This window comes from Zeus faber (assembly GCF_960531495.2).
Source record: "Zeus faber genome assembly, chromosome: 2".
Lineage (NCBI taxonomy): Eukaryota > Metazoa > Chordata > Actinopteri > Zeiformes > Zeidae > Zeus > Zeus faber.
Window position 1 is genome coordinate 25,432,733 of NC_137189.1, and position 12,935 is coordinate 25,445,667.

General features: G+C 41.5%; 1 protein-coding gene across 1 annotated transcript in view; it reads left to right on the forward strand.

Annotated features, from left to right (window-relative positions):
- The window catches only part of LOC307246232 (nck-associated protein 5-like), a gene marked incomplete at its 5' end in the record, with an annotated part of 177,029 nt that overhangs the window by 127,273 nt on the left and 36,821 nt on the right, over positions 1-12,935 (forward strand). The window contains 4 exons of the mRNA XM_080022094.1: positions 1,043-1,111; positions 5,973-6,011; positions 6,704-6,823; positions 11,976-12,080. Of these exons, the coding sequence (XP_079878220.1) occupies positions 1,043-1,111; positions 5,973-6,011; positions 6,704-6,823; positions 11,976-12,080 (333 nt within the window). The remainder of the gene's footprint in view (positions 1-1,042; positions 1,112-5,972; positions 6,012-6,703; positions 6,824-11,975; positions 12,081-12,935) is intronic.

Consider the following 12,935-nt stretch of genomic DNA (forward strand, 5'->3'; position numbering starts at 1 on the left):
GAGCGAGGTGTGCGTGTGATGGAATCGGCGAGCCAGTACGAGCGTAGTACTTCTACCATATGTACAATACTGAAGCAGAAGGAGACGATAAAGGGTATTACGCCAGCCAAGGGCGTTAAAATAATCTCAAAGCTGCGGACCGCTGTCCATGAAAAGATGGAGAATCTGCTGTTGGTGTGGTTGACGGAGAAGCAGCTCGCAAGAGATAGCGTGACGGAGGTTATCATCTGCGAGAAGGCAAAAGATCTACACATTCTCTTTTACTATGTTTTATTATGTTTTTATACAATATTTGTTATTTATAAATACATTTTTCTTATTTAAAAACACGTAACAAAAAAAAATTGGGGTGTTTTTTTGGGGGGCTGGAACGGATTAAGGGCATTTCAATTCATTTCAATGGGGAAAATTGATTTGCTATACGAGCAGTTTGAATTTCAAGCTCTGTCACGGAACGAATTAAACTCGTAAGTCAAGGTACGACTGTAGTTGTAGTGGAGTAGACCTTCTGAACCAGTGCAGTAAACCCATTAGCGCCCCCTGCATCCCAGACCCTGTCCTGATTAGCTCACTGTGTTTCCACTCAGGTTCCTCCACAGAAACATTTTGGGCTCTAATCACATTCCCGCCGTTTTAATCAAGGGTTCCCCAGCTCCCTCCTAAAGGGCACGGGGGGGGTCTGGAGCGGAGCCGACAGCTACACATTGCCGCGCATTGGCTCGCCGCCTCAAATTGGAGCCTGACGCAGATCAATAGGCCGGCGTCTAAAAGGTGAAGCAGGAAGTATCGGGCCGACACTCCAAATGTCTCCCCTTCGCTGCAAAGTTCAGCATCATAACTTCCGCTCCTGCCCTGACCTTTCCCACAACGCTTTATCGGCTTGCTGGGACTCGCTGCTGACACCTGGCCTTTGGGATGTTCACCTTGCATCTCAGCAACGTCCAGCCCAATTGTTACAACCTCGTTATTCACTGTTAAGCTGTGTCAAACTGTGGCCAGAGACAAAGCTGACTTATTTCACTCTTTTTTCCCCAACCTGTAGGAGGATAACTCGGTCTTGGCGTCAGAGAACAAGATTCAGAGGGAGCAATACGAACGCTGCCTGGACGAGGTGAGGACACACTGCTGCTTTTTAAATGTTCCCGAAACCAGTGATTCTCCAAGATTCTCCACATTCAGGAGCCTCATTTTGATTCATTTGATCAGATTTTGTTTCTTCATCCAATGTGATCGGATTTCTTTAGTTATATCTGATTTAGGGTCCCTACTCTAGGGAGACTAGCGTGAGACTATGACCCACAGTGAGTACTGGACATTCTCTAACGGTGCCAACATCTTGGAAATCAAACAATGGTGAAGTTCAACTATTGTAATTTTTCTGGGGACCCCCTCGTACCTCTGGAAGGACCCCTGGGGTTTCCTGAACCCCACGTTGAAAACCATTTCTCCAAACCGCCGTCTTTCAGAAAAGACATCATCATTCATCTTTCCATCTATATCATCCATTCATCATCCATCATTCCATCCATCGATCTCTCCATCCATCCATCTGTCCACCCATCTCACATCTATCTATTCATCTATCCATCTGTTGGTCCATCACTCCATCCATCTATCTACCCATCCACCCATTTCTCCATTCATGTCCCCATCCATCACTCCATCCATCCAACATACCATCCACCCAAACACCTTTCCCCCCATCTATCCACCCGCCCATCGCTCCATCCAATGATCTTTCAATTTATCCAGCTCCCTGTCTACCCCTCCCACCCCTGCGGGTGTTTAGGAGCTTCAATGAGCCACTTGAAAACAACAACAACAACAAACACCAACGCACGCACGGTGACACAGAGGGTCTGTCCAGAGGAGACAAGCTGCCTAAGCCAGGAAGAGGGGGAACAGAATGAGAGCTGACGGAGGAAGAGAGGAGCGTTTGAGGTGGAGGTCAAGCGGGTCAGACCAGGGGCGAGAGAGATGGAGAGGGAGAGAGGGAAAAAGGGGAGAGAGATGGCAATGTAAACATATGTTTACCATGAGGCCCTTTGAGAGAGAATGAAAGATGCAGAAAGAGATAGCGGAAGAGAATAAGATGGTCAAAGGAAGGAGTTACAGTACGGAAGGGATACATAGATAGATGGATAGAGAGGTAGACAGATAAACAGAGACAGTCAGATAAACAGACAGACAGATGGACAGATTCAATAGAACGATAGATATATACAGTGTATAGCTAGATAGATAGATAGAAAGATAGATAGATATAGACAGACATAATAATGTCTGTCTATATCAATCTTTTCATCTATCAATATTATTGTGGTCACTTTATCTACTCGGTCATTAAGTTTGATTCCTGGAGAGAAAGAGAGAAAAATAAAGATCAGTTTGTTCTTTTCCATCCTGGTGGTATTAGTGTCTCTCCACCCCTCCTCCTCCACCTCCTCCTCTCTTCTTTTCATCTCTTCTTCTCTTCTCCTAATGATCTTGTTGTGATCCGCTGGAGCCTTCAGCTCAGAACCAAACACTGATCTATCTAAAGTTTGTTTTACTGCAGTTCATCTCGTCTGTCTGTGGTCAAAATAATAATGATATTATATACTTTATATGGGACCAGAAGTTGACTTTATGATTCAAATCTGCTCATCCTCACTTATCTGCGTAATAGGATCTCGGACTCTCTGCCAAGCTTTTAAACGACCAATCAATGGTGTTTTTTTCGCTTGTTGCGCGAATGTATCTTTTTTCTGAATTTCCCCTGGCGATTAATAAAATGTTATCTTATCTTAGTCAAGTCCGCTGTTACCTCCTGATTCATTTTCTGGGTTTTCCCTGAAATTCTCAAATATGTTATCTGAAAATCCCGAAACCCCAAAAATTTTCCTTGAAATTGAGAAAATCCCAAGTGCCGCTTTTATTCCACAATAACAGTCGCTTCGAATAAAACCTGTAGTAACATGTCTGCCTCTTGCAGAAGAGCTATTGAAGGACATTATAGTTCGGAAAATAAAAATTCAGGTGAACTGTTAATTCTCCTCAACTCGGCTGATGGAAGCACACATTCTAATTATTGCAACATTTCTATCATTAGTTTAAAGATACTATTACATTTTGATCGAGACGTGTTTGTGGAATCCAAGAACTTTACAAAAGACATCGCAATCTGACTCCTCTGCTACAAAGGTTAAAGCAGCACTATGTAACTTTTGGTATTTGGGATTTGGCGCTCTTACAGTTTCTGAGTGTAGTTGTTGTAGAGTGTAGTTGTTGTAAAACTCGGTCCAGTGTCTGAAAAGAATAAATTTTACCTGACAAATTTGAACCTTATCGGTCACGTTTCAATAACAGTCCATGTGACAAACGCAAATATAATGTACACCTAGATTACAGCGGCCCTTGCACAGACCTTGCCGCTTCAGCCTTGCCATCTGGTAGGTACCAGATGGCAGACCAGCTCGATGCGCGGGTCAGAGGGTGAAACAAGCCCCGTGGCGCTATGAAAGTGAGGACGGGCGTGTGCCGGCCGAGGTGCGGCTGCTGGGCGCACCACTGCCCCGTCTTATCCGCTCCGTTGGGGAGGTGGTGCGGCTACGTTTTGTATGAGCATTATAACAGGTATATATATACGTATATACCCTATATATATTAGGTAGTTGCTCTTGCTTGTTTATTGTCCAATTTTAAGAATTGCACCGTCAAATCATTTTGCACTAAAACTAGGAACCAATTTATCAAAATATTATCACTGGTTTCCAATTCAATGCTTCACCTGCTTGAAGAAAACTTCTTAAATCAGGGACTTTATCTCAAAATAAGGCCGATCACTGAGCCAGTTGCTGGAAGAAGAAGAATCTTTAATCGCCACACGACACACTACATTACAGCACATGCATACACACACACACACACACACACACACACACACACACACGCAAGCACACGCTTTGGATGGTGGCCGGTGAAATGAGGCCTCTGCGTTTAACCCATCCTGGCTTGTCCTTCCTCCTGGGAGGCAGCAAGGAGCAGTGGGCAGCATTCGACGACGCGCCCAGGGACCTGGTTCCATTTGTCCATCGCTGGTCAGACAATGATATGTGCATGTTTTTTTTTTTGGTGGGGGTCCTTCCTGATGTTAGGTGGAGGAAACCCCATGTGAGCACGGGGAGAACATGCAAACTCCACACAGAAAGGCTCCTAATTGGGAGATAGCCCGTCGGCGCACGGTGTCAACAGCGCCCCAGGAAATAGGTGCAAATATCACACTCGCCCAATGGTAGAAGATTTTTCTGTCACATTGTTTTTGGTAAAACTAAGATTTTGAGGCTAAATATCTTGTCAACATGTTGGTCCTGGTACTTGAGACACTCCTGCAGGTCCACTCGGTCCTGCAGATCCACTCCATCCGTCTCCACTCGATAAACACCAGAGACGGTGGTTTTCACGCCGTATTAATGAGCGATCAATGTGTGGGAACATGAGCCCCTGCTGGAAGGTCTGTAGGTGTGAAGCTGCGGCTGGAGACCCCGCTGCCGTCACAACACGGTTCAGATGCTGCTTCCACTCCACATCCAGCGATCAATACCCCAATGAGCTGAGGATCTTCTTAAAACACCTTCAATGTTGATCCAAATAGTTTAAATTTCACCCAGTCATAGAGCACCATGGGTACTTGCAGTGATGAAAATAAATAATATATCGCAAACTGATTTCTTTATGAATTCATTTAAGATGAAATGCTTAAAACAGGCAGATTAAAGGCTTAATGAGCCACAATTGCACAAAAATATTTTCTATTCTACCATTCAAACAATTCTACTAGAAAGTAGAGGTAGGTCATGAGACTTAAGCCTCTTTCACACATAGTTCCCGGTAAATTACTGGGATAATCTTCCCGCCACCCCTAGTGATTTCACTACACATGCAGCTTAGTGTCCCTGGAAAGTCTGAAGGAGCAGTGTCCTTGTTACGCACATTGTTTTTTTGTTTCATTCAATTTCAATAAATACATCTAAAATAAAAACACATTGTTGTTATTGGTCGCACAGCAGTCAGTGAAGGGGATCTCGTGGAGATCGGTGGGGTCGCCAATCTTTTTCATTTTTTTTTCTAGAAGGGTTAAAATTACAGGATATTTACCTATAAACTGGGACTGCGGGAAAGAAGAGTAAAATACGGGTAAAATCCCGGGGAAAAGAAGGAGGGGTGACCACTATGGACCCCTCGTCCCCAGACACAATGACCTGAATCAAATGTTATTAAATCAATGTGATCATTTTCAACCTGTCCTACACATTCTGCCTCAGGAGAAGGAACTTTCTCCACCCGTTCTACCTCTTTATATTCTTAAATTTAAGAATATAAAGACTTGTCTCCAGATACCGTATTAGGCTCTGCTCCACCCCTACTTCACATGCTTGTTTTTCCAATTACAACACAGCCGTAGCTGCAATTTCCAGGAAATGTTACGAGGTCTGAACATTTCAGGAACATGTGTAAAAGGGGCTTACTGTAATAACTAAGGATACATTTTTCCATATTTTTTGGACTATCTTTAAGATTTTTGATTCACATTATGTTCAAATTAAGCTGTTAGTTGAATTAAAATCTGTCCTTAATGTGCCATACAGGTGTCATGACATTTCACTGCATATATGTATGACCGTATGTATATGTATGTGACAAATAATCTCTTGAACTTGAACTTGAACTTGAACTTAAGTCTGGATTTTATTTTTCCTGGATTTTATTTTCCGACCTGTGGTGTGTTCCTCAGTGAATTACTTTACTATTAGTTTTCCTCTGCTCTGTGTTGCAGTTTATTCCATGGTCTCTTGTTTCACTGAGTTCATTTCACAGAAAGAGAAAGGAGGTAGTGGAGGAGTGTGAGCAGAGCAGGCATCTACGGAGGCCTGAAAGGGTCAATTCAGGCCAGAAAACATCCAATATTAATATTTTATGTTGTGTTGTTCTAGGTTGCCAACCAAGTTGTTCAGGCGCTGCTAACCCAAAAGGTTTGAAAAGACTCTTATCTTCTCATAAATTCATGTTTGCAACAATGATTTACTGACATTCAAGGATTTTCATTTTTTTGGGAAAAACAAAGCAGTTTTTACAATTTGTTCAGCATGTATTTACACATATTACTGATAGCAATATGTTGAAATATATACACATGTTGAAATATGTACATATGTTGAAAATAGTGCAAATATAATTAACAATATGTTTGCAATAAATTATTGTCGCTTTTGGCACTATGAATACAGGCATAAACACATATTTCCCAAAAATATATTGTTGTAGAAAATAGTTAATATTCAGTGTACGTTTTGGTATCTTTCAATCTAATTACAATGTATTAACATGTATTACCAAATATTTGAGTCCTTCCATATATTTACATGTATATTTTCAGATATTACATTATATTTTCAATAAATGTCAATGGGGCTGGGTTTTTTTACCATCTTACATGCATTACAAAAATATTTAACTTAACAATTTCAGTCTAATACAAAAATGAAATATTTCAATTCAGTTCTGACTCTGGTAGAATTTAATCCAAAATGGTTGCGTAACATCCAAACAAAGTATCTTACAGTATATTACAGTGGAATTGATATAAGAGTATTGTTTTTTTCTCACCCAGCCCTGAATATATGTTGGTAGCGTGGTTCTGACAAGCTGTGGCTCTGTTCTCCAGGACCTGAGGGAGGAGTGTCTGAAGCTCCGGACTCGGGTGTTCGACCTGGAGCAGCAGAACCAGACGCTCAGCGTACTATTCCAGCAACAGGTCAAGCCTGCGTCCGAGCTCCTGCTGCAGGTGCACTAACTAACTAACCAACCAACCAACCAACTAACTAATTTTTTTGCTTGGGTCTTGGGTTCCAGTAAAAAAAATACCAAACTAAAGACTGGAAATACAGATTACTGACTTCTGTGCAGAATGGTGTTGCAGTTCCCTCTGTGGCCACCAGGTCAGTGAATCCATTCTGAATAATAACTGAATTTTCTGAATAAAAACTGCATCAGAATTCTGTATAAGGTTTCAGAATAATTCAAAAGATAAAGGGGAAACAAAAAACTAAAATAAATGTTGAGAAGTAATCATGTGATGAAAAATTTAACAGTTTTTTTTCTAGTTCAGCCTGTGCTGATTACAGGATCCATTTTCCATCATTCGATCTTGTAATTCCAATTACATTTTATCAGATACTAACCCACTCTGCCATGGGAACAAAAACAAACAGTTTCTATATAATCCCTATACTACTGTGAGGATTATTCTGGAATGATTTGAGAATTATTTGAGAATTGCCTGTCGTAGTTCAAGAGGAATGATTTGAGAGAAATAATTCTGAGGAAATACCATGATCCTTCAATATCTCCCTAAACCCTAAACTTTAAACTTTTGAGTATATTTTATTTTTTTATTGAATGCATTTAGCTTTCCCCCTTTTTATTATTATTATTATTATTATTATTATTATTATTATTTATATTTGTTAGTTGTTGTTATTATTAGCATCATTTATATTTGATTATGACTATCATGATTCATATTTTATTATTATCATTATTTATTTTATTACTAGGGCTGTCAAACAATTAAAAAATGTAATCAAATGACTTACCTGATCTGTAATAAATTAATCGAATTAATCACAAATAATCGCATATATGAATATTTGCTGGGAAAAGCTCCCAAATGAAGATTTTTCAATTCAAAGACATTTTATTATTGTGGCAAATGATTAGAGCATTGAAGAGACATTATAACAGGTGGCTTTAGAAGTCAACATATTGTTTAATATCAATGTCTGAGGAAATTTTCACAAATATGAGTTATTTTTTCATTTCACATAAACCTATCACCATCAATCCATCTGGGCGTTCTTTGTAGTTCCATTGAGCCAAGTAGAGTTTGGTTTTTCGCTTCCATGTTCGCAGCCAGGCAATGACTTAACTTAACTTATTATTACTCTATCTGCTTCTGAGCAGCGTTGTGCCGATGGCTTAGTCTTCAGGGTTAGCGCTGTGTGCATCTGTCATTGACCTTGACAAGGTCAGCGTGTGTGTGATAACATCTGAATCGGTGCATCATCGCCATTTAATTTCAGTTTCCTGTTGTGTTTTTCTTTCTTTTTAATGATATAGACAGATAGACAGTTAACTGTACACAATACAAAATGACATTTTGCACTAAACGTGATGATAAACAACAAATATAACCTAAAAGAATAACAGAAAAATCATTAATATTTTATTTAAATAAAATCATTTCGGAAGAACAACTGAGATGTGATGGAGAACTCTGTTTGCTCACGTCTTCAAACCCTCTTAGTCATACATACTGTATATAGGCTTCAGTTTTTAATCTTTTTAAAATAGAATTTTAATTTAATTCTTATTTAATTCTAATTTTCATTTTAAGACCCCATATTAATACAGTATAAAGATACTTTTTTTAAACTGCACCCTTTTATAAAGCCACATGTCGAGGCTTTTACCCAGAGGTGAGAGGAGGGTTCTGTCCGTTTGACCTCTTAAGGGGCAGAGTGAAGGACCAGGGCGGGGTCAGCTGTGCTGTGAAATTTGTAACCATATATCACATTTTAATAAGAGTGGTCTACCACGTCTACCTAGCATCATCGTCTGCCATCTCCCCTCGATGCAAGGCATCATCTACCACACACAATACCTTAGGAAAGCATGGAAAATCAGAAAAGACTACAGCCACCCAGGCTGTTCACGTTGCTGCCGTCTGGTAGACATTACCGGAGCATTCTGGCACAGACCACCAGACTCACAAACAGCTTTTATCCATTAATTTATCCATACACTATTCATTGTAAATAACCCAGTCTAATGTACATATTCATCGTCACACCACGACTTTATTATATTTAATATTTATATTCTTATTGTCCAGTCATAATATCCCACTGTCTTCAACTATCAGGATACATAGTATATTTTCCCATTTGTACATTCCATGGAACTGCTGCTCGTGTTTTATTATCGTTTTGTTTTGCTATTCTTGGTGTATTTTTGCTGTTCTTGCCCTCATTTGCTGACTCTTTTTATCAATTGAATATCTTCTTTCAATGCCTTCTACGTAGTTGCCGCTTGCCCTGTCACAAGAACTTCACTGTTCAGAATGACCCTGTGTTATACTGTGCATTAGATAATAAAACTGTTTGACATTGACTTTGAATAATAAAAGCAGTAGTTAACTGATGGTGGTAGCAGTAGTAATGAAGATCTCTGAGGTTGTTCTGCTGGTTCCTCACATAGACTTTGACACATTGACTTGTGTGAATGGACCCATAATCTCTTATTTAACATTATTGCATGTTGCAGAAGGTTCTAGAAGCCGTGCAGCGTCTCTTTGTCCTTGTGGCTTCGGGTCTGAGTGGGATGGCAGTTTAATGCCCCCCCCCCCCCGCCTTGGCCCCTGTGTCACTATTGACTGAATCCTTGATGAGGATGCTGAGGAGGTGAAATCCTGCACCCGACGATAAGATCAGACCCTGCTGTCACACCCGAACGCTCCCATCCCAGCGGCTCACTGCCACCATGCAGCTTTTACCACACAGTGTCCATGCAACTTCCGCCATGCGGCTGCCACCATGCCTCGTCAATTGAGCTTCTACCATACAACGTCTATGCAGTGGACACCATGCAGCTTGCACCATGCAGCTTCTGCCGTGTAGCGTCCATGCAGTAGACATCATGCAGCTTGTACCATGCAGCATCCATGCAGTAGACACCATGCAGCTTGTAGCATGCAGCTTCTACTTCCATGCAGCATCCATGCAACTTGTACCATGCAGCATCCATGCAGTGGACACCATGCGTCTTGTACTATGCAGCATTCATGCAGTGGACACCATGCAGCTTGTACCATGCAGCTTCTACCTCCATGCAGCGTCCATGCAGTGGACACCATGCGTCTTGTACTATGCAGCATTCATGCAGTGGACACCATGCAGCTTGTACCATGCAGCTTCTACCTCCATGCAGCGTCCATGCAGTGGACACCATGCAGCTTGTACCATGCGGCTTCTACCTCCATGCAGCGTCTATGCAGTGGACACCATGCAGCTTGTACCATGCGGCTTCTACCATACGACGTCCATGCAGTAGACATCATACAGCTTGTACCATGCAGCCTCTACCAAACGACGTCCATGCAGTAGACACCGTGCAGCTTCTACTTCTATGCAGGGTCCATGCAATACACACCATGCAGCTCGTACCATGCAGCTTTTTCTTCCACGCAGCGTCCACGCAGTAGACACCATGCAGCTGCTAGTGTGCAGAAGTCTCTGAAACAGTTTGAGAAGTTGATTGATAATTATGATTACGTGAGAACAGAGAAGCATCTTCACCGTTTGAAGCTGGTGGAAATGAAGTGTGGGCAGGGCGCATTGTGTCTGTTTCCATGATGCCTGCATCACCCCAACCCCTTTACCCCAGCAAGAACAGTCAGGACACCAGGTGTTAAATTCTGTGTCTGGTGGCTCTCTAGACTGTAAAACTAAATCCTAGTTTAGTAACTAGGATTTAAATTTAAATACTTAGTAGTTCCAAAGGGAGTATCCAAAGGGATAAACTACTAAACTAATAGGAGTAAACTACTTAAATAAAGTGAAAGTGAGAGAACAGAAAAGATGGTGGGTTTGATTTTGTGGGTACAGTAATCACTTCTTATGAGACAGCGTTTGCTTTGCACACAGTTGAGGTTTCACTTTCATCTGAATTCACCGTGAGGTTATAATACAGCAGAGGTATTATGGGATGGGTCTATAAGTCAAGTATAGCTGCAAATGACTGTTATATTACCTTCTCGGAGAAGTTATTTTTATGCATTGACGTGCGGCGGTAGTCAAGCTCCAGCACACAGGGTCCCTCAGAACGGGCTGAAGGTGACTTTGTCTTTTATTCGTTGCAGCCTTTCCTGATAAATCTCTGCTTGCAGTGGCATGAGAACCAACTAAAAGGTTTTTCATTTTAACAACGGAAACTATTAATTAAATATATCATAGGTCCATCAGAGCGTACTACTCGGTGTTGGAAACACAGCGTTACTCCCAGTGTTTACTGTAGTTTCAGCATCTTTCCAGTTGAACTTAATCGGAACGGTAATTAGCTTCTTAGATTAGCGAGAGGAAGCATATTTGGGTTTGTATCCGTCCCCTATGAGCGCAGGAGTTAGCGAACAAAAGAACAGAATGGGGCGCACAGCCGGAGAATGAACAAAAAAAATCTAAATCAAAGACTCCCTCACTCCCCAACGCAATTATTTCCAATTCACTTTCTGCCCATGATATGAAGCATGGCATCACCCACCTCCAGCTTCGATTTGTGTGAAAAAGTCTACCTATCTATTTCTATTTGAAATAGATAACTGCGTGTTTCAGACAATGCAAAGTGTAAAGATGCATGCAAAGAGAGCTGGACATATTGGCATCAAAAATATATATTGGATTGTGCCTCGGGCTGTCAGAATCATGAAATTTTTGTTTATGATTATCATACAAATAATTCTGAATATCATTCTAATCATTTTGTTCATTTTATAGGACTACCATAGAGTAAGTGCCATTGAACATTGAAACAAAAAAAAAGGAGTACACAGTTAATTGGTGTGCACCGAATTTGCCTCCTACTGTATTTGTAGCAACGTTTCCAATATCCATATTGCTTTAAAATGGAAATATGATTGTGGATACATGAATACTTTGTCTGGAAATGATCGCTTCCTAATGCTTCAGCAGCAAAACCGCGTTGTTTTCCTCTTTCATGTAGAGCCAACCTAAGATCTAACACCAAAGCTCGAGTTGTTTTCTCCTCCTCTACACATTCACTCCAATGGGTCTGTGTTCGCAGTGGTTTAGTGTTTTGCAGGTGGTCCCATGGTGGTTTGTAGTGTAAACTCTTTGTGACATGTGTTTCCCGGTGACTTTCAGAAACTCCACTTTCGCATCATGGATCTGTCGGCCGCCGACCTCCTCCTGGAGCCCGAGAGAGGGAAGGGCTTCCCGCCTCCCAGGAGCTGCGACTCCCCCTCCCACGTAAGCCAAAGCGAAACGCCTCAAGTTCCATCACATAGAACCCTCCACATCCATCCCCCCATCCAGACATCATTCCAGTGGATTAAAGCTCCAGACCCAACCCCTTGCTCCCAGCAAGCCGAGCTGGCCGTGTCACCTGACTCTAAGCGGAATAAGTGCTCGTCGTATTACCAGAAAAGCATCGATTCAGACTCGTCCGTGGAAACAACTCCTGGTGACAGCAAGCTACATTAGTCATCTTATGTATTATGCATCATAGTCTGAAAGTAACTTCGCTGCTTCTTTCTCCTGTTCCCCCCTGGAGAACACCAGGTGATTAATGTAAACACCTTTGACGAGAGCAGAGAACGGGTAAATAAAGACAGAATGGACCAGATGTTAAATAAATGCAGTAAAACAGCACATGGCTGCATGCTGTGTGTGAAGTCTAGTGTTGGACCTACCTAACCCAAATTCACTGACAAATGAAAATGGACCATAACAGTCTTCTAATCTAAAACACCAAACTAATCCAACTTGAATTAATCCAGAATTTAAAAAGGCCTGTGGCAATTTCGACTACCACACGCCACCCATCTGTCATTTCTGGGCTGAGCGGTTTTACCTGCTGCTCGTTAGACCAACCAACGAGCAACAGGTATGCAGCCACCCTGATCCCAATCACCTAGATCCAGGTCAGGTGTGGCTGCTCAACCCAAATCTGTTTTTTTAAACCAAGACTAAGGCCAGTCTGAGGCTATTTAACTAAACCATGACTGAGAAAGTTAGTACTATAGGAAATCACGATTAAAAAAGGGAATTTTGTCTAAAATTAGGCGTCAGGATGAAGTGAGTGAGGGGGCAGTTAAAAATGGC